Source organism: Leptinotarsa decemlineata, unplaced genomic scaffold (assembly GCF_025532065.1).
Source record: "Leptinotarsa decemlineata unplaced genomic scaffold, Ldec_3_MD MMD2_tig00000882_RagTag_RagTag, whole genome shotgun sequence".
NCBI lineage: Eukaryota > Metazoa > Arthropoda > Insecta > Coleoptera > Chrysomelidae > Leptinotarsa > Leptinotarsa decemlineata.
The window spans coordinates 1887987-1911423 of NW_027412556.1; the positions used below are offsets into that span (position 1 = coordinate 1887987).

The 23437-nt window shown below is 36.7% G+C and overlaps 1 protein-coding gene across 3 annotated transcripts in view; it reads left to right on the top strand.

The window, feature by feature from the left end:
- Positions 1–23060, top strand: part of LOC111508293 (glutamate receptor ionotropic, kainate 2) — a 163157-nt gene extending 140097 nt beyond the window's left edge. For 2 of the 3 annotated variants that reach the window (XM_074174763.1, XM_074174764.1), the window contains exons 13-17: positions 6867–7039; positions 9283–9540; positions 16426–16541; positions 22199–22351; positions 22746–23060. In XM_074174763.1, the coding sequence (XP_074030864.1) occupies positions 6867–7039; positions 9283–9540; positions 16426–16541; positions 22199–22351; positions 22746–22862 (817 nt within the window). In that variant the 3' untranslated portion in view covers positions 22863–23060. The remainder of the gene's footprint in view (positions 1–6866; positions 7040–9282; positions 9541–16425; positions 16542–22198; positions 22352–22745) is intronic. The other variant, XM_074174765.1, reaches the window with a different exon arrangement.
- The last annotated feature ends 377 nt before the right edge of the window (positions 23061–23437 follow it).

The window sequence follows — 23437 nt, forward strand, 5'->3', positions numbered from 1 at the left end:
TACTGTGTAGATATATTCGAGACTGGCTTGAATATTTAAAGTTAATTTCTTTAGAAATATATTTAATTGCTTGTTCTTCATTATTACTATTGTGGAAGTTTCATTTATCAGTTGTAAATCGCCGTGTTAGTCGGTGGTGCAAGATGTAAGCTGAACGATCGATTTCCACTTGATATCATCCAACCCGTGTTAGGAATCATATGTTAAAAGGTAAGACCTCGTTAGTCCTCAGCTCGCAAATTGCCATAAACCACTATCCTCGACTATATATATATATATATATATATAATGTTATGAATTGTTACCAGGTTTATTGAAACAATGCGTTTTAATAACTGCTCTGAAAAGCTTTTTCAATATTTGATAGCTAATACTAAACAATTTCTTTCTGTTTCATCGCCTTGTCCAAAGCATACTTGCTCAAAGTATGCGTTTCAAAATATAGTTGAAAGAACCTAAAAGATCTGTATTTAAAGATGACTCCAAGCAAAACATCAAGTATGTTACATTTTTGATAAGGTAATTTCAAGCTCTATTGAAATTCGCAGGAATATACAGGGTGTCCCATTAAAAAATAGTTTTATCTCAATAACTATTGATATCTAATTTGGAAAAATTAGTTTTTCACATCATTTAATTCTAAAAAGAGCTTTCGGAAAATGCACATTTTCGAAAAACATGCTGTAACTCACAAACGATGATATATATCGATATGCGGCTTTCACCATTAAGTTAGTCATTGAATTTGACCCCAAACACATCCATCAGTTTCCATCCATCAAGTTTGAAAACAGGAGTTTCCCTTGAAAACTGTCCAGTTAGGCCCACTCTGTACAGAATCCAAACACGAAACTCTACACGGTTCCCCACTCGCGCCTTCCGGAAGTAGGCCACGATCGTCAGTAATACATCTTTGAACAGTGATTTAATCGTCAAACAGCGGAATACAATACTTGCTTACTTTAATGATAAGAGATAGGCGGCGTGTTTGAACAGAAGTATCTTTGCTATACAAGGAAGTGGCCAGAATACATCATAAACTATGACCGGCATGAGTACAGCCAAGCACATACTTTGCCATGTTGGCACGCGCTTCTAAGAATGTTGCTTTGAAGTGATCTCCGACTCGATGCATAGGTGGGGACTGGAAAAAATGATGAAGGAATTTTCCCTTCTGTTCAATCTTCAAGTGTCCTACTATCGAAGTCAAAATTAAACTCACTATTAGTCGAATGTTTAATTATTTTCTTCAAGTGTTATACTTATACAAAAATCAATTTTAATGTTAGTGTCTTACCTTTCAGGTAACTTCGTCAGCCCTTTGTTGTTGTTCATACGACTCTTTCCATTCTTTTCCAAGCATTTCTCGTTTATTCTATGATCGTCCTACACAGGACGTCCTCCATCAAATATGTGAAACGTATACCTTGTGTGACCTCCTTACCATTTAGAATATTTACATTCTGTAGACATTTCATTGTGCTCCCCGTCAGACATGAATAATGCCGTTGCCATTGATGTCCTAGCCCGTAGGCCTTACACAATAGTCATCTTCATTTTCATCAGGTTGGAAATTTATTCCCTTACCCTTTCATCTGAGATTCGTCAGGAGGACGAACGGTTCATAACTGAAGGTGTTTGGGTGGCGACATAAAGGTCTGATGACTGGGGTATTTGATGAACAAACTGTTCATTTCAACAGACGTCGTGGGGCATTCACCCAACAAACGACGGGGCCTTCTGAATCGTGTGGGGTCATCTATAGTGTAATCTACAGCTTCCCTGACTAGTGGGTTATTATGAGTTTCCGCTGACTCGAAAACTCTCTGATTCTTTGGCTGAATGGACTGACATATAGTTAACAGCTTCAATATCACATCAGGGATATTCCCTCTATCTAACGCCACCACTGCCAAGGAAATTCCTACTCCTTCGAACTAACCCTCTCCTCCGCGCCATCGGCACACGGTGTCAGCCATACGAAGAGACGAATCAGCGGGGTATAAGACCCAATTCTTTTATTTCCCAGTAATCACAAGACTATCCTTACACCATAATGTATCAAATAAAACTCAAAACTAACAATTCTAGCTCCTTCAGAATAGAGACAGACATGAAAAAGGGAAAAAAGAACAAAAATTCACATTTCTACATGACATAAACTCCCTCTTTATTTAATATTCCCAACCCATGTATACCAATTGGACATCATCATTATCGCACATCCTTGGAGGTATATACAAAAACGCATCGTTAACGTGCACTTTCTACGCCTGTAAGTCAGCAGCTCACCAACTATCCTTTCCGTTTTTCCCTCACCATGTTGTCAGCCCAATCATTCACGAATCGTGCCCATACATCCTTTTTCCATTTACATCCCTCAACATAATTTCACCATTCATCCTTTCCGCTCTTTCCTTTCACTATCGCCAACCAATCCTGCCCTGTCCTGTCATGCATCTATCAATCACGTGCTCTGCCGTTTCAGCCTGTAAGTCAGCAGCTCACCAACTATCCTTTCCGTTCTTCCCTAACCATGTTGTCAGCCTAATCATTCACGAATCGTGCCCATACATCCTTTTTCCCATTTACATCCCTCAACATAATTTCACCATTCATCCTTTCCGCTCTTTCCTTTCACTATCGCCAACCAATCCTGCCCTGTCCTGTCATGCATCTATCAATCACGTGCTCTGCCGTTTCAGACTCCCCATAGTTAGGGCAGGGAACCTCCGTACCCAGGTTGAACCTCGCCAGGTATCCTGGAAAGTTCCCATATCACGTGAGCAGTTGGATAGATCCAATGATTTATTTTTCGATGATACTGTTTACTGTGTGCCCAAAGGTGTGTTTCCTGTCGGACAGTCCGTTGGAGATCACAAGATCCTGTTCGAAAATACCGAGAGGCTAGCAACACGAATGTATTTAGAAGCTATAGAAATACACTAACACCAAGGAACTTCAACAGAAAGGAAGTGGGAACATATCTACCAAAGATCTGGCATACAGCATTGAAAAGCGAAACGAAACGAGGTCGAGCAAATCGCGCGGAATGTACGCGCGACTCACCATTACAGAAAATGCGCGAAAAATTACAGAAATGGGGGCTTCAACTTCTCAACTTGACACGTCAAGAAGAGTACCTCGACCTCGCCAATGAAGATGACTGCCGCGGTTGCAGTCGAAACGTTTGGACATTATAACCAAAGAAGACCAAGGCGAAACCCGGAAACCAACCAAAACAGCGCATTCATTGTTTAGATTTTTGGAAAAGAAGCTGAAGAAAGAAATAGTTAATGAGAAGTATACCATGAGTGTGAATTCCGCTGCCCAAGGCGTTTGAAGTTATTTCTATTCCGACATTATCAAGCAGGATATCGTTCCAAGTATGACCGGTAATCAACAACTGCAAATTTCCGACATTTCCCAATAATTAGCTGCGTAACCAGTTTCTAGTTTTTGATTATGTGGCATTTTCAACTCATATTCAGTAACTAACAATAACAGTCCATCGAAACGCCAAAAATTGTTCTTTTTTTCATGGAAACTTTCACGAAAACCCGCGAGAACTTAGAAGAAGTCTAAGGGGGCTAAAACGGGTGATCCTGCTGGCCACCGGACAGAACCATGTATTCCAATCCATTATTCAAATATCAACAATTCAGGAAGCTATGAAGATTTCAAAAATGTATTAATTTGAAGAGTTTTTCATTTGGAAATCCAACGTTGGTGTCATTTCCGAAGAAAACTGGACGTTGGAAAAATTTCCCGTTCCGTCAAAAAGTGTACTACCATAAGTGGTGTATCCAATATAAAGGGTGATTTTTTGAGAGGTATAGGATTTGATTTTCAAAACAACACAAAAAATTTGAAAAAATTTATGAAATCTTTGTTGGAATCGATAGAACGATCAATATAATTTAATGTTTGAGGATGATTTCATACAAATGTTGTCCGCGGCTCCGCTTCAGATGGCTCGTGCGCAAAGTCCAATTTGGCACACTCTCTCTAACATATCGACCGGTATTTCTCGTATAAATGCTTCAATAATGGCTTCCATAGCGTCAGTCGTTGCTGGTTTATTCCTGTAGAACTGAGCCTCAACATGACCCCACAAGAAATAATCCAAAGGCGTTGAATCACACTATCTAGGCGGTCAATTGACGAGCCCCAAACGTGAGATGAACTTCTCACCGAAGGCGACTCTCAATTGGGCCATTGTTTCGCGTGTCGTGTGGCATGTGGTACCGTCTTGTTGAAACCACATGTCAGGCATGTCCAGCGCCCATTCACCAAATGCCAGCGCCCATTCACCAAATGTTAGACGTTGTGGGAGGTCGTGTGGCTTAAATTATTGCACCAGCTGTATCTTATAAGATAAAAACATTCGCAAAATTTTCACGTAGTGGAGTAACAGAGACTCAATTGCTGCGAACGGCGGCGAATCGACATTTCACGGTCATCACGAACACTGGCGGATACATCCGCAATATTTTTCTCCGGTTCCACTCTACGTATGCGTGTTGGTGGTTTAATGTCCAATAATGTAAACTGGGTTCGAAATTTATTAACAAGCTTCCGAATAGCTCCCTCAGTAGGCCGACGAAACTGCCCATGAATTGGAAGAAGTGAAAGATGCACTTTCTTCACCAAGCATGAATTTTGATAATAAAATTCAATAATTTGCAAGCGTTGTTCATTCGTAAGTTGATTCATGGTTAAATCATAGATCAAAGTGAACAAGTTTGACAATAACACATGACACGATTCACGCGTGATCTGTCAAAAACAATGTTGCTAAAAAGATACCAGCAAAAAAAAACACTCATTATATTGTAAATTCCAGAGGATGGCCAACAAATCCGAAACGTGGCAAATAAACAAATATATCCCATTCCAAACGAGTTTCTATCGAAAACATTAACCTCTTATCGGAGTTCAAATAAGAAACATTTTCCACCTTTAGAAAAAATAATACAACCTACGCCTATGCCTGTCCGTGTATAGTCACACTGTCATTTCGTTCTTATCAATATTGATGTGTCGCTTCCGAAACGCCTGAAAGTATTCCAATGGAACGGCAATGAGGAATGCGTGTATATTCATGCGGGACTCATTAGCGGTAAACGATAGTGGATTTCTAAGTTACGATCTGCGATTTTTCTTCGATAGAAATCGATGCGAAGGCATTTGGGAGGTAGTTGCACCACGCAAATCGTGCCCCGAATACGTGAATTTATTGCGATGAAAAAGTGATATTCAAATTGACTGATGTAGCCGTTACTATGTGGTAGGAGGTTATGAAAAAGGAGAAATGAAACTTTCTATGTTTTTACCACTTTTATAAAGGTTTAATTTCTCGTTTTTCAAAGTGATAATTCTTAGGAAAACAGTTTTCATGAGAATTTTGAACCTTTCACAATCTGGAGAGAAAATCTCTTTTTCTAGGAATGTTATATTTTCCTCTTACTGTTTTTTTGGCGATATAACATTTCACGATCTGAAAAAATTAACAAACCTTAATCAATCGAGAATCTGCTCCAATCCAGTTCAGGAGCTTGTCTACAGAGAAGAAGGATGTCGAGTTTACGACTCCAACTGACCTCCCTGTAAATTTAGTTCAGGAGCGAGTCTACAGAGGAGATGGATGTCGAGTTTATGACTCCAACTAACCTCCCTGTATATTTAGTTCAGGAGTGAGAGCTACTCAACTCCCCAACTCCTGATCCATTAACTGAACCTAAAAAGAAAGTTTGGTGGTGTAGCCAGGAAACGACTGAGTCATCTCCCAAAAAGCGGAGTACCTTATGAACTCCCTTGCACCAAATTCTTGAGTAGCGTACGCAGAATCTGTCTCAGGTGTAGGAACAAACCCCCAATGGGCAGGTTAGCAAACATTTGTGGTAAAGGGTAGATTCAACAAAATAGAGAAAAAAAGCCCTGCATGGTTGAATCCAAGGCATCGTCAAATGTAGCTGACGTGCAAAAACCCTCATATGGAAGTTACTGCGGAATATAAACCACTGAAGAGTGGTCTATACAGTAATATACAGTTAATTGATTAATGGAGCCGTTTCTACGTAGTAGGAAATCATAATGAAGAAAAGAGAATTGAAACATACGCTAAACTAACTGACTGTTATAAGGAAACAAGTATAGCTGAGGCTCCAGTCAATCTAATAATAACACTGATGATTCTCAAACAAGACTCAACCTCTAACGGGAGCAAGACACTATTTGGAAGGTTCGAAATAGATGAACATTTAAATCTAGCAGACCACAGTTATAATATTCATGCAATCACTGTTCACTGTGGTTCTGGCGTTGAATTTGGTCATTATTACGCCTTGGTCAAAGACTAAACGGACTGGTTTAAGTTTGACGATAGTCGTATCACTAAGTGTTCTGGCGATGTCTTGGATTTATTGGAGTCTCTGGCCACACCCTACATTTTGTTTTGTAAAAGAGAGGGCATTGGTAGATCAAGATCTTCAGATGATGTGGTGCTGCAGGTTTTTTCCGGATTTTCCTGCAGCTGAAAAAGCAAATGCACCACTGGAATCAATGATGTCGCCCCGGAGCACCAATTAATTTTTATTGTTGTTTTTTATTTTTATCGTTGTTTCAATAAATCTTTAATCCAATGTGAATCGCTACTTTCGCACAAGCACCGATCTCAGAACGGCTTCAGGAACTTCCTGTAGTGCTTGGATTTTGTCCTTAAAGAAAAATATCATTTTCATTCAATTCTCCCGAAGGAAAAGATAAAAAACTAATGAAAATATTTGAAAGTTTCTACATAATCAGTGGATAAATGATAATTTTTTTTTTTGAAAGCCAAGGCGTTGAAATATTTTGTTTTCAAGGGGAATCTCAACGCGGATGGTAGCAGCGATGTGGTGGTTTTTCACTTTGATAATCACGGCCTGTTACACTGCAAACATGACAGCCTTCTTGACCATGTCTCGAATGGGCCCCACCATAGAAAGTGCAGAAGATTTAGCAGCACAAACGAAAATTAAATATGGATGTCTAGGAGGTGAGTTCAACCTTTTGCATTTAAATTGCTCATTAAGGGGAATTGATTATGTGATGCTGTGTGCAGCAGTTTCTTTCTGGAGATTAGATGCGTGAATCGTCGTTGATGCGTTATTTATAGGATGTTTTATTTAGATGTTGGAAGTGAATAATCTAGAAGGATGAGAATATAACAGATGCAGTCGAGGGATATCAAATTTTGCAACAGGCGCGTTGCTTCAGCAGATTCGATCAATAATAGGTTATGAAATATACAGGGTGAATTTCACTAGTTAGGACTTCCATTGTCTACTATATAAAATGATTTGAAATCCCTGAAACAACTAAAAAAGAAGAATTGGAAATGAGTAGCTGAAATTAACAATTATATTAATCAAAATAAACCTGAAATGAAGTAATAGTGAAATAAAATACTTACCTCTTGATATTCTATCAGGAGTACCACAGGGTTCCATTTTGGGACCTTTATTGTTCATCATTTATACTACTGACATTATCTCGTCCATCAAGAAATGTAAAATACAGGCGTATGCTGATGACATACAATTATACATGCACTTTAAAATAGATGAGTGTGCTGAGGCACAAAATCTCTTCAACACTGATCTTGATTTGATCAATGGGCTATCAAGTGAACATGATTTGAAAATTAATCCTAATAAAACAATGATAATGCACTTTGGATCACAGAAGAATCGTAAATTTGCAGAAAACAATTTCCGTTTAGAACTAGGTTATACTATGTTGACTCCTGTCAATACAGCTAAAAACTTAGGGGTCATGCTTGACACTGATCTTAGATTTACTAGTCATGTTAAAAATTTAATGAAAAAAGCTTATATGTCATTGAAACTGTTATACTGTAATCGTTTTATTTTGAGCCAACCTCTAAAAAGAATGCTCTGTGATAGTTTGGTGCTAAGCCATTTCAACTACTGTGACTTCATATATGGGCCATACTTATATGATTCAGATAAAAAAAGAATACAAAAAGTGCAAAATTCTTGTTGCCGCCTAATTCATGGACTTCGTAAGTATGATTCAATTTCTGAAGCCTTTAAAAACTCCCGCTGGCTCAATATGAAAAACCGTTTGATTCATCATTTGGGTTGTTTTGTCCATAAATTGATCACCCTTCCCCATTCTCCTCTTTTAATACAAAAACTAATTCTGCGTGAAAATATTCACTCAAGAAACATCAGACATAAAAACAAATTAACTATGCCACAACATCGCACTGCACAGTTTCAGAGATCATTTCTTTTTGGTGCTGTAAAACTCTATAATTCATTGCCTGAGCAATTGAAGAGATTCAATATCAGGAAATTCAAATACAAATATAAAAATTATATCTATGATAGTCAGTAATGTCAACTTTTACTTTTTAGACAACAGATCAATTCAATTAAATTATTTATCAACTATCTTTAGAAGGTAATCACAAATTATTATTTTATTTACGGTTCTCATTTCGTGGTACCATCACTGTTAATTACTTTTATTTTTGTAGACTTCGCCAAGGAGTACCAGAATCTCCTGTAAACTATTTTCATTTTCAAATATATTGTTTTTTTTTGTATTATCAATAAAGCCGATTTATTATTATTATTATTGTGTAAAAATAGAACAATTGAATAAATAAAAATAAAGAAATGAAAAAGAAAGAAAATGAAAATAAAAAAGTGGAGAGATTCCAAGTCACGTTAGTTCACGACGTTTCGATTGTTAGTATCTACAATCGTCTTCGGGTGATGACTGGACTGATTCCTCCGAGAGATGACTATTTATAGCTCGTTCGAGTACTTTCACTTATCCCTGCTTTCCATTTTCCGCTTCACTGGTTCCGTGGGAGATGACCGTTTTGGCGGGAGTTGGCCATTTTTCGCTTGATGATGGATTTCCATATGTTGCGTATTTCTACGCTGGCTTGGCTGAATACGTTGTTGGACAACATGTATGCGGCTTCCTTGAATTTTCTCCCGAGCCAATGTTCCTCTCTGTGCAAGATCTCAGCTTGGGACCACTCGATGTTGTGTTGATGGGTCCAAACATGGTCTGCTATTCCTGTTCAATTTATGGTACATACTTAATTAACACCCTGTATATGCGTATTGCATTCGTAGCATCTGCCTCTGTGTTCTGTTTCATTTGTATTTTTATAGGGTTTATCAAACACAAACCAGGGTTCAATTAATGCTGCTGCAGGCAGCATTACACAATGATCATATTTTCGTTTCATTACAGGTGGTTCAACGTCATCCTTTTTCAAAGACACCAATTTTTCCACGTATCATCGCATGTGGGTGCAAATGGAATCAGCGGAGCCAAGCGTCTTCGAATCGAACAATAAAGACGGCGTGAAACGAGTTCTAACCAGTAAAAGAAAATACGCTTTTCTCATGGAAAGCTCTTCAATCGAATACGAGATGGAAAGAAATTGCGAACTGATGCAAGTCGGAAACAATCTGGATTCGAAGGGATATGGAATTGCCATGCCTACTAGTAAGTTCGAATTTAGGTGTGCAGGGTCGGATTGAGGATTTATTGTGTGAAGAGAGGGCATCGGCAACGTACTGCACAACATATCTGCCAGAGAAAAAACTTCTTGCAATAATTAATACCTCACGTTTGTTCTTGAGGCAAAAATAATTTTTCACCCAAACCGCTGAAGAACCTGCAACCCTGTTAGTGTCTGAATATCTCAGAGATTTCCTCGGGAGACTCGAATATTTCATTTTCATATTTTATGGAGGAGATTGATTGCTTGCGCGATTCATTAGTTAATTCATTCACTACACTCCAGCCTCAGTAGGGTTGTCTGAATTATTTATTTTATGCTGAAAGTAATGTTTTTTTGAGTTATGTACTGAGATTTCGTGCTTTTTCTTTTCTGCTTTGTAGAAATTATTCAATAGAGGATGTTGGCTTTTAAGCACAAACATGTCCTTCAATCGTATGCTGGACCTCTTAATATCGTCAGTAACCCATTTGCAAGACAAGACAAGACAAGACAAGACAATTTATTTTCCACTGAATGTTACAATACAAGTACCATACATTATGGGAATCGTCACTAATAAGTAGGATATAATAATATTACAATTTCACTTTTTGGTCATAAAATAAAATAAATCAATATAAATAAATAGGTACATGTACACACTTAAAAAATTAATAAATGAAATATAAGTTTATCAATACTAATTAGGATTATTTATTAAAAATTTGAATCAAAAGAGTCAAAATTTTCATTCAAAAACTCCTGAACTGAATAATAGCATTTCTGTACTAAAAACTTTTTTAGATAATTTTTAGATAAACTTGTGCTGAGTTCTCTAAATTTCTTAATTTCACATATTTTATTGTAGCATTTGATTCCTATATAATTGGGATTCTCCTGTCCGATTGATAATCTAGAGAAACATAAATTGATGGTGTCCTTCTGCCGCGTATTATGATTGTGAACATCCTTTCTTGTTTTGAGAGAGTTATGTTTATTTATGATGTGAACAATTATTGAGTAAATGTACAAGCTTGGTAATGACATAATACCCAGCTCAACAAAGTGGTTTTTACAAGATGTTTGCTAGATAAATTCAGCATGCACCTTATAATTTTTGTTTGAGTGATAAATAATTGACCACTATTATGGGCTTTTCCCCAGAAAATCAGACCATATGACAGGCATGACTGAATAAGGCCAAAATATAGTAGTTTCAGTACTTCCATTGACACTGTGTTACGCAAGTTTCTAATAATGAAGCAATATGAGCTCAGTTTTGAGGATGTATGTTCAACATGATCGTTCCATGTGAGTTTTTGATCCAAGTGGACCCCTAAAAATTTTGTACAGGTCGAGTTTTCTAATGATGTTTCTTCAGTTTTAAGTAGTATGCTCTGGTTCACAGTGGCATTTTTTGTATTGAGGTCGGGCTGCTTCGTACGGTTGATGTTTATATTGTTTTACTTTAGGAAAATGTTTATCAAAATAGTACAGTATTTCTAAAAAATATTGAAAGGCACCTTCCATATTTTCTATGGTGAAAAGAGACTCCCAAACATCAATAAAACACTTCTAACACTATTATTATTATTATTGAAAGGAAGATCAACAAAGATTGAAACGGTTTATATTCAATTTCAACAGAAACAGTATGCGATGCCTGCCTAGTTAACATCACCCTGTATAAGCGAAGACGGTAAGCCCCAGGTTTTCGGTATATCTCCAGGGTCCGCGCCATTGACAGAAGAACGTAAACCATCCGTCGGTGAATGTCTTTGCGTACGAACAATCGGCCCCCTAGAGTCCCACAACAACGGACACCCGACCTCTTCAATAGTTCCGACAGTTTATAGTCGCTTTGTTGGACTCTATGGTTTAACGTCTTCTGCTTGATTGTCCATAAATAACCCCGAGATATATCTATAAAAAATGCCAGAAATTTGAGAACTTAAGTGGCTTTGCGAATCAATAGAAAAATGCAACTGGTGTCGATGCTAATTGGTTCTCCTTGTTTTCGAGAAATTCTTCAGAGAATTTTTTATTGACACCGCCTTTCGATTGTCTTGGTTTAACGGCTGGCAAAAAATAGCTATATGATGGAACCGAAATTGTATTGCGAGGTTATTAGAAAACCAGACAATGATTTTAACTACCCCCTTCTTTATATTGAAGCAAAAATACTTCTTCGGGAAAGAAGTTGATAGAAAATAAAATCAAATGTAACGAAACTTCACATTTACTTTTCAAACTATCCAAATTCTTTTATTAAATATTTTTCACCGATTCTGTTCAGTTGTTCAACCTTCCACCGTCTTGAAAATATATAAATCAACAAAGAATCTACTAGTGAATGATAAATGTCATGTAAGTATAAAATAGACTTCAAATCGAAATTTTTACACTACTTACATCAACTAAACTCAGTAATCCTAATTTCATCTGGACCTATATCAGTGGACACAGTTCGGGCACGTTTACTTGTAAAATTGCGGTTGCTGTAGGAGCATTTGACAATGCACTACCCAAATCTATAGGATAATGTCTGGCTAGGAAAGGTATAGAATCAACCATGATTGGCCATGCTGGTGAACAGAACTGCAACTAAAACTCTTCAAGGCGAGGCTTTTAGGTTCAGGTCTTGTCACCTTGACAAGGGAAGGGTACTTTGCAATATCCTGCAAAGCACGTTGTTCACAGTTGGTGCCTGAGGGAGCAGATGTCTGTCAACTCCAGCAAATCTGTGATAATCTCCTTCAGCAGGAGGAGAAAATTGGACGACTTAACTCCACTTTCCCCTTAATGATGAAGTCATTCCATTCACACAAAGCCAGAATATCCTTATGGGCATGTCGGATTTGTGGTAAAACTTGGGGTTTAGGTCTCATACAAATCCATTGGATTTATGTGATAATTGTCAGACCAATGATCACTGGAGCAATTGCCTGGTGACTGAAGGCTTTACAGAAAATGGCCCAGGCGAATCTCTCTGGCTTACAGAGACAGGCTTGTCTGGCCATCGGTGGTGCCATCAGTACCATACCGTCAGCAGCCATGGAGATCCTTCCAACTCTACCTCCCGTCAACATTTTTTTGGAGAGAGAGGCTAGATGGATTGCATATAGACTTGTGCACATTGCCAATTGCACGAATCAATTTGAAGCAGAGTGCAACAAACTGTTGGCTGACAATGGAAGTCACAGCATTTTGGAAATGACCTCTGACTTTATGCTTTCAACTGTCAACTACGAACTGCCTTAAGTACTGTATCAAAGTAGAGAGAAATTGATCCTCAGGAAGACAACAGATAGTTCGTGGTTCACAGATGGATCAAAAACACCTTCAGGTTCTGGTGCAGGTGTTTTCAGTCGCAGGCCCCGGACAGAGATATTAACCTGCCTAGGAACATATGCGACTGTATTTCAAGTGGAAATTTACGCTACTGAATTGTGTGCAGAGAGATTGGAAGAAGCCAGCCTCATACACAAGTTGATGAAAATATTCACGGACAGAGTCAAGCGGCGTTGGAAACCCTTGGATCTTATCGAGCAACGTCTAAATTGGTAGCAAACTGTCAACAACGTTCCTTCTCGACAGAAAAACTTAACAAATTGTCTCTGGTCTGGTTTCCTGGCCATACTGGCCTGGAAGGCAATGACGCCGCTGACTCCCTTGCGAAGTAGGGTGCTGCAAGCAGCTTCATCGGAGCTTCACACGACGCTCGAAATCAAACTGTGTTGGACTACAGTAGGGATGAACTACGATGTCTAATCGGCCTTCCTAAAGGTCACTATCATTTGTATCATCATTTGCAGAGACTCGGACTGTCGGAAGACAGAGAGTGTCACCTGTGTTAGACAAATGAAGAAACAGCAGAGCACATATTTTGTACCTGCCCCGCTGGGGACCGAATCAGGTTTTTAGAGTTCGGCAGAGCCGTACCCTTACCATCTGACCTGAAAGACTACTCACCATACAAACTTATCGGCTTCGTTAGGAAGCTGGATGTATTTGCTCGAGTGTGAATAGGTTTGAGCCACAATAAACCCTTGCGAGTTGCCGTGGAGGCTTGAATAGACACACTCACTTTCGATCTAACCCAACTTGTAAAACAAATATTTCAACCAGTTTCACTAAATTGAAATCATTGAAAAACTATAGACTCCCATTGTCATTTTATTATACTGTGTGACCCATTTTTAATGGAAACAGTCCCCTAAAATTTGAAGTTGTAAGCCGATTTTAATAATTTCTTTTAGAAATGTCAAGTACTAAAAGGTCTACCTTGGGACAAAATTTGAAATTTTTATTATAGTTCCAGGGCATACTACGATATTTTTTCTTAGTCGAAAATCAGGATTTTTTATTAGCGATTTTTTTATTGACAAAATCACTACGCCACTGGATTCAGAGTGCCTCTAAACAGGTGTGACAAAAATTTCATGAAAAGATATTCATTATTAACAAAGTTATGACAACTCAAAAATTCGAAAACTCACACAGCCAACAGTTACAAAAAACACCCTATATCAACAGATATAGCCATGAGAATATTTTTTTATGATATCAACAGATATAGCCATGAGAATATTTATTTTATGATTTTAACAATAAAGTGCCGCCAGATAAAAAAACAAATAGCGTAAAAATTTTTAATGAAAATAACGGAATTACATTCAAGTTCTCACGCAAATTAACTGAAACTAAGACCTAATATTTCAATTTGAATCCTAGTTGCGATGGAAATGATATTACAGTTTGACACTTGTGAAAGATTTAAGTGTACTATTGTCAACAATATTCATCTTACAGTTCTTCGAATTATTTTGTGTCATGGCTGCAAGATTGAGCGTAAGAGAGAAAATTGAAATTGTACGCCTTTCGTGAGATGACGTTAGAAGTGCTAGAGAGGTTTGTAGAGTATTTAATGAGATACATCCAGATCGTCCTCGTATTAGCTGCGGTACGGTAAATAAAATATTCAATGAAACTGGTGCATTATCAAAAATGACGTTGAAAAGTAATCCTGTACAAAGACGAAACAGGAATGATCAAACCATTTTAGATTATTCCGGAAATAATCCTAATGCCAGTATAAGGAATGCCACTTTAGATTTGAATATTGCACGAACTATTCGCAGATGTCTCAAGGCGAAGAATATTAAACCATTCAAGCCAAAATTTTTACACACACTTCAAGATGGCGACGAGGCAAGACGCCTGGAATATTGTTTATGGTCCCAAGGGGAATATTCAAACAATAGAAATTTCCTAAAAAATATTTTATATACCGACGAAGTCACTTTCACTACAAATGGAGTAGTGTCATCACAGAATTGTCGCTATTGGGCAGCGGATAATCCTAACTGGGTAATAAACTGTAAAAGCCAGTATTCCCAAAAATCAACGTCCGGTGTGGGATATTGAACGAACGAATTATTGGACCTTTCTTTTTTGAGGAAAACATTAATGCGCAGAGGTTTCTAGAATTTTCAAACACAGAGTTTTGGGATGCTATTCACGAGCTGCTAATCAATGAACGATCAAATTTAATTGTCCATTTAGATGGGTGTTCAGTTCATTATGCCAGAGCTGTGAGGCAATGGCTTAACGAACATTTTCCAAACCGATGGATAGGCTGTGGTAGTCTGTTTATAGAGTGGCCACTCAGATCTCCAGACCTCACAGTTTTGGACTTTTTCTCTGGGGACGTGTCACACAGAAGGTTTACAAAAACCGCTCAAGGGATAGAAATGAACTTTGTGCGAGAATTCGACAGGTATGTGCAGATATTAGCCCTCAAGAACTAAGGAACGTAATCAGAAACATTCGTAAGCGCTACGACACATGTATCGAAATACGTGGTGGATTAGTAGAGGCTACTAGAATATGAGTTAGAATTAATTGTTGCACTGAATCGAAACATTTCAATAATTAGTAATTAGTTACATTTATGTCAATTTTTCGCTTCATTGTTAGTTGAATTGTGTGAATGTGTTATTTTCATTAAAAATATTTACGCTATTTGTTTTTTTTTTCATAAAAAAAAAGATATATTGTGACTGTTATATTGTCGAATTTTTGAGTTGTTATAACTTTGTTAATAATGAATATTTTTTCATGAAATTTTGATCACATCTATTTAGAGGCACTCTGAGTCCAGTGGCGAAATTATTTTTTCAATAAAAAAATTGCTAATAAAAAATCCCGATTTTCGACTAAGAAAAAATATCGTAGTAGCCCTGAAACTTTAATAAACATTTCAGATTTTGTCCCAAGGTAGACCTTTTGGTACTTGACATTGAAAAAAAATTAATAAAATCGATTTACAACTTCAAATTTTAGGGGGTGTTTCCATTAAAAATGGGTCACACTGTATATTTTCGTTGAGTAAAATTGGTGATTGTAATTTCATTAGACCTCATATCTATTGATACTTATTGATATTCTTCAGGTGTTTTTACTTGTATAAAAATGTTTCTATTATCCTATCATTATATCTCAGACAAACTAAGCCAGTCAAAAATGTAGTTTTTCGAGTTTTAATAAGAACAACCCTATGGAAGATGTCTGCTTCACATTCGGTATATTTCAGAAAAAAGTGATGATGATTCACCGATGACTCATCAGTGGAGTAAACCTCTAAAGAAGCCAGCCTACTGACGAAACTTAGGATGCAGTTCCAAACTACGACGGGCTTCAAACCGGAAAATCTCGGCAGCGAAAGCTTTTACTAATTTATAACACAATGTTTTCTTTTCCAATACCAGGATTTATTCAACTTAAAATAGATACCACACCACTTTAACATCTCAGTTTTGGTCTCAGAAATATCATCAAATTCGTCTATTTCTGCTGCATTGCAACTACATACTACTAAATTTCAGATGCTCCATATAGAAAGTCTATCAATGAAGCCATACTCAAAATGCAGGAGATGGGTGCTTTACATAAACTAAAGGATAAGTGGTGGAAGGAAATGAATGGAGGGGGACAATGTACAGTAAGTATGTAATTTATTGTCGAGCCAATTGATAGTGTAGTCAAAAATCAATTTTCTTATCAGTCAGTGTGCTATGCTCGAAGACAGGCAGTAAACAAATCTAAAGAAATTAACTTTAAATGTTCAAGCCCGTCTCTAATATACCTACACAGTGGTTGAGTGGACTGACGCCTATCAGAAAACAACTACGAATAGAGTTGGATTATATCCGACAGGCGTAAGTACGGGAATCTTCACAGAAAAGTTCCTGCATATGCAATTGGCAATACAACTGGTCTGCACATGTGCAGACCAGTTTCGGGCTCCTTAGCCACTCGTCAGTGCAAGACAGTGACCATCATAGACCAAAAGTCAATGATATTCCTTATTTTGAAAATCTAAATTCTTTCAGAGTGTTTCATTCGTCGTCTCAAGTTGAAGCAAACAACTGTATATCCGAAATTTGCCCGATTCCTCTGAATAAGGGAGAAAAACTTTCTTGTTATTCAGTGGGCTATGCTTGAAGACAGGCAGTAAACAAATCTTAAGAAATGAACTTTAAATGTCTGCAGGTGTGTCCGTTCCAAAATTGAAGGTCGACTCTTTCAGTTGTATTGCCAATTGCATATGCAGGAGCTTTTCTGTGAAGATTCCTGTACTTACGCCTGTCGGATATAATCCAACGCCCTTCGTGGTATTAGCCAATGAAGTAGTTGTTTTCTGATAGACGTCAGTCCATTCAACCTACTGTGTAGGTATATCCGAGACGGGCTTGAAAATTTGAAGTTAATTTTTTTGAAAGTCAATTGACGTAGATGCATGATCCTGTTGTGATCTACAATCAAATCAATTACCATAGGAAACAATGATGATTGTTTCAACCATTTCATTTCGTTCATAAAGTTCTATATGTAGAACCTTCCAGAAATCCAGTTTGATACATTTTAATTAGCGTTCATATTTTTCGAATAGCAGAATAACAACGAATATAGCTTCCCCGTGTTAGGAATCACACGTTGAAAGGTAAGACCTCGTTAATCCTTAGCTCGCACAAGTTTCGACTTCTGAGGGTTGTCGTTCGTAGGGGTGCGACAGCTGGTTAACGGAAAAACAGATTTTAAACAGAAAACAGATTTTTCTTTCTGCAGCATAATATTATACTTCAAATGGAAACTTCAAAAAATGAACCAACAATTGAAGATATAATCCGGTGAATCTAGACATTGGAAGATAAATAAATTTACAACAAGCTGCAAACGCGTGTAATTGTTCAAAACATAGTTAAAAATAATATTTTGAAATTCCGAATGATTGCGATGCCTGGAAAAAAATTTATTCGACGTCAAAGGTCAAAAATCTCGAAAAAAATTGTTTTTCCGCGATTTTCAGGAAAACGGTGAGTTTTATCATAAAATAAGTTCAGATAAAAATTTAAGATCATACAATTCTCTACAGAAAATGTTTCAATACTTTTTTTCTCACAGCCACCGTTTCTGAGACACGACGAGTCAAAAAGATATTAAAATTGTAATCGTCATTATATGCACACGTTGCCACGCCATCTATGAGGTAGTGTACTTAGCGCGAGATTTGTTGTGAGTATTTGCAAGAAATTTCTGTTGACTGGTAGGAACTGTCATAAGTTCATCAAATAGAATATCGGAAGATGAAAATGTTGCTAATGTTCGACGACGTTGTTCTGCAGCTCTAATATTTCTCTTGAAATTATCATAGCCATCAAATACGACTGTAATTCTGGCACCAAAATGTCTACGTACATACTGAACGTCGTATCGTATCATGACTCGTCGAATCTCAGAAACGGTTGCTCTAAGAGAAAAAAGTATTGATACGTTTTTTGTAGAGAATTTTATGATCTACAATTTTTATCTGTAAGGAAACTTACCGTTTTCCTGAAAATCGTGAAAAATCAACTTTTTTCGAGATTTTTGACTTTTGATCTCGAATAATTTTTTTCCAGGCATCGCAATCATTCGGAATTTCAAAATCTTATCTTCAACTATGTTTTGAACAGTCACACGCATTTGCAGCTTGTTGTAAATTTATGTAACTTCACTCTTATTTTTAGTCTAATTTGACCGGACTAATAATCATTTAACAGTACCAGTAATTCCCGGACTAGGGCGGAAAAATACTGCTTTCCCAAAGAAAAAGCGTCCGGGAAGTGAGTAATCTCCAGAAGGTTGCCAAAAAATCATTTTACTACATTATTATTCTCAACGATAAGCTCCAACATCAGTCTTTCGAACTTTGCCGCTGTTCTTTAATCAACGAGTTAATTTGGTTTTCCTTAGATTTATGCAGTCGTATGTTTGTCAAATAAAAAATACACTCCACAGAGAAAAAATAAACAACCTATTCCACGATTTATTAAAGAGAACATTAAACGTATATTTAAACATTCACTCATCGAAAATATTAAATTAACCGTTTTATAGGAGCCATAATTAAGTCGTAATTCATTTCCGAGGAATTCTTCAGTTCCGCCAGTGCCGCATATTATACCGGTCTGATCGAAACATAAATTATCGACGGTATAGTCGAGAAATAATAAATCAAAATATTTATCTGGCCCCAAGAGAAATTAAGTGAGGTAGCCGCAGCTAGTTTAGTCGATAAATTAATATTTTTCAAAACAAGTTTGACATATCTTTTGTGAGCAGAAAGACAAACACACCGCCGACTAGATACGGCATGACAACGTGGGAGGCACGTTTGGCATTTGTCTTGTCATACTATCTGGGTGGGGACGATTGTGGCCGCTTCACGTTGACGGAACTGTTGAGAAATCCAATTATATTTTCTTTTGATGTCTAAAATGGCGACATGTTCCCATTTGAAATGAGGAGTCACACCTAGGGTCCGTGTTTTTCCCGGTAGGTGAACAAAATCTATTCATTCCTTCAAATCCCTCGTGAAAAACTTCAAACAGACAACACTAGACAGAATCACTACATGAGGATGTTATCAGTTTGAGATATAAAAAAATAATTCACTACATTGTTCTTTTATAGGCATACAAAGAAGTCAACGGTGGCACATGTTTATCTCTTAAAAATCTCAGTCATTTTAATGATAAATAAGGATCACATTTTTGGGGTCTTTCTTTAAGTCCCTCTTATGTCCCTGAGAATACAGTTAAGAAACACACTTTTGTCTATTTTCCACGATATTTCTTTATTATTGACTAGTTTCGCCTATTACACCATTTTCAAAACTAACTGATTACATTTAAATCTGAGTAATTTATACCTAAGTTGCCTATCCTATCATAAATAATTTGGTACCTAAATTTTGTATACCTGTAATATCCATGAACATAACAAAACAAAGCTTTTGTTATAATGTAGTTTTTGGGAACTGTATTATAGATTCAGGAGAGGACTATTATTTAGACCAAGTTGTTCGTTGAGGACAATAGAATTGGGATTTTTCTTTGACCTGATTATTTCCATAGATTCCAACAGATTCATCATTTTCCCTTTTTCGCATGTGTGAAGGATCTAGTAATGCGATCACCTTCACTTCTGTCGTGCCCTTTAATCCACCTCAGGATAATGTTACTATCTACCGAGGCTTTGGCTAAATCTTGGTGGCACTCTAGTACTAGCCCTGAGGTAACACGTTGTCTGTTCAAGGCTAAGAGGGCTTGTCTGCTGTCAATGCAGATTGTTATGTTTTAACCAGCCAGTTCTGGAATTTTTCCCAATTCCCCGCTCAATCATTAGGCTCAGTCATCTGGAGTACACTCCACATCCTGAGCCTTCTTTGGTTTTTGAACCGCAAGTCTCAAAAGTCTACGATACGTGATACGAAGGATTGAATCCAAGTACAACATCAGAACCTGCTTCAGATCCGGAAACACTATCCGTAGCAGCCTCACGAAAACCAGGCCACCAAACGCGAACTGCAATTCCACTCAGCGAGGGGAAACCAGCAAATCAGGAATAGCAGAGCATGTTTGGACTCTTCAACATAATATCAAATGGGCTCAAGCTGAAATCATCCACAAAGAGGAGAAAATTCAAGGAAGCCGCGTATATGTTGTCCAACAACGCATTTAGTCAAGCTAGCGTAGAGATACATAACATATGGAAACCTCTTATCAAGCGAAAAACGACCAACTCCCGCCAAACGGTCATCTCCCTCTTATTATTTAAATTTTTTATTTTCTGGTTGTAGCTTGTATGTTATTTTCTTGTAATTTCAGTTTTTTGTTTTGATGAAATTGTTATTTTCGGTTAATCTTTTTATTTTTATTTTTTTTCAGGGATTTCAAATCAATTTACATTATATCAGACAATGGAAGTCTAAACTTATGAAATATAATCGATATTACTTTACATCATATCTCAATTCATAATCACCAGGCATGCTTATTAATATGTACATTTTCAAACGTTTGAACCAGCTTAGTACCAGAGTTATGTGAAAATTACTAGTAATTTTTCCAATTCATTTTCATTTTGATTTATCTGAACACAAATAAAGTTGGATTTGAACTTTTTGAATCAATAAAAAAAATGTAATTCAATGGTTTCAAACGATACATCGGATGAATTATCAATAATAATAACCACATATCTCTAACATGTTTATCCTAGTTTTATATTGCATTTCTGGAGCTTGGTAACCGTCACTTTTGATTCAAATGTTTTTTTCATTACATATACAATAATATCAATTATTTTTTCATCCCTTGCCACATTTTATAGTTCGGAATGAATAAAATAATTCCGTATTAATTTTATTTCGATTTTTTGCTGGCTTTTTCTGCTTGTCATAAAAACTGACGTCACATGCTAACAGGAATACATATATTGGATCAACTAATTATTTGAGCCTCTAGTTTTCAGGTAGATCTCGTTAAAGAATGACGCGAAAAAACTCATGAGAAGGGGCGAACATGTGTTAACAATAAAAATGAAATTATTCATTACCGGAAATGTTATTTGCTTCAGTTCATATGTTTGACTTTTGATGCACCTTCAATGTTAGAAAATGCGATGGAATTGAATACTTGATGTAAATCTTCATTGTATCCTTCATTTTGATATATTCACTGATCAGTTTACAAAACCGTGATACGTGTTTCGCTATACAATAACTTCCTCAGGCAGTATGAACACGCCGTTAATTTTTTTTTGATGAATAACTGTACAAATGATAACAAGCACAATCTCTTTATGACGATGTATCTCAGTAGTTGTTCGTAAAATAAGTTTTTGCTGCGAACTGGTTTATTTTTGGCATAAAACCCAAGAGACATTTTTTGTTTAGAATGAAACAGGTTATAGAAAATAAATTTTTGAATGGTAAACAAATAATGAGACAAAAAGTAACATTGGAAATAAATTTTATGGGTTGCGTTTTCCATCCCTTACAACCATGGGGTAAACCAAATAAATTACTGGCTAAGTGTCTTTTGGTAGTACAAAACGTCAGGGTAATTTCAATATTGTAACTTTTTTAGTGCTTGTGAAAAAAATTGTTGTACACATTTTATGTACCCCCTTCAAGGGGCTGTATCTTAACAAGGGATGCTCCAATGAAGTTTCTTTATGTGAAAGATCCTATCCCTGTATATCGTATCAAAAATCTCTTATACTTTAAGTTTTGTTTGACAACATCGGTAATGAAATGATTTTTTTTTATAGAAAGACAAATCTGGAGATATAGAAACAGCCGAGATGGGACTGGACAATGTTGGGGGGGTCTTCGTGGTGCTTGCTGTTGGTGTTGCTCTAGCTTTCATGATTGCTGTTTGCGAATTCCTCTGGAACGTTAGAAAAGTGGCTGTTGTTGAGCGGGTGTGTATAATAACTGTAGTAGACTTAGGAACAATTACAAATAGGAGCAACCACAAACCGATACGATAAGGTCGTATTCTTATTTTTATTTCGAAATCAAAATTGATAGCTGTAAACAGTAAATTTTATCCAAGATCACTACTAGTTACTAGGCTAATTGGGTGGTTGCTGGAAGAAACGAAAAAATTTTAAATTATGAGACGATTATTTCACACTGATGGGTTGTTCCAGAACATGCTAGGCTATTCTGTAGCATTCCAGAATGTTACAGTTTGTTCTGGAATGTTGTGGAATACTCTCGAGTGTTCAGGCCTGTACTAAACATTTTCTGGAGGCAAAACTTCCAGCCCATCTATCTTACGTTACATTTCATAATAACTTCTGTATTTTCCAGCTTACACCAAAGGAGGCATTGATCAAGGAAATTCGATTCGCAATGGATATAAGGTCAAGAAAAAAAGTGGTATCAACTCCTTCTCGGGCTATTTCACTGGAAAATATAGATAGATGAATCAACTTATAAGTGATTCATCAGAAGAATTACACCAACAATGAATAGTAAATTTTGTTTTGGAAACCAAACTAACACTTCATAAACCAAGAGTTATAATCAATAATGTCAATATTGTATGTTGGTTTACAATAATTTTTAGTGTATTTGAGAATATCACCTCATCCATTACTGATCATGAATAAATACAAAAATGAAGGTCACTGTCATCGATTTTTACGAGTACAATGCTGAGAATCAAACTCAATGATTCTGGAAGCAAGAATGATGATAATTTCATATCAATCTCTCATTTGTTAATAATTAGTATATCAATAGTATCAGTTGATGCTAAAGATTGTTTGTGGTGAATAATATACGTATTTTTATTGAAAATTAACCTCTCCTCCAGTTTATCTCTTCTGATTCCGTCTTGATTTGCTTAACACAGAACAGGACAATTTTTTCTCAAGTGTTGGCATGTGAGAATGATTTGCATATTTGTCTTTCAAAGTGAAATAATTCCAAACTCCACGTACCTGCACTGATTACCGAGAACGGCGATTATTCAGTTATTTCCCGAAGAATTTCTCTAA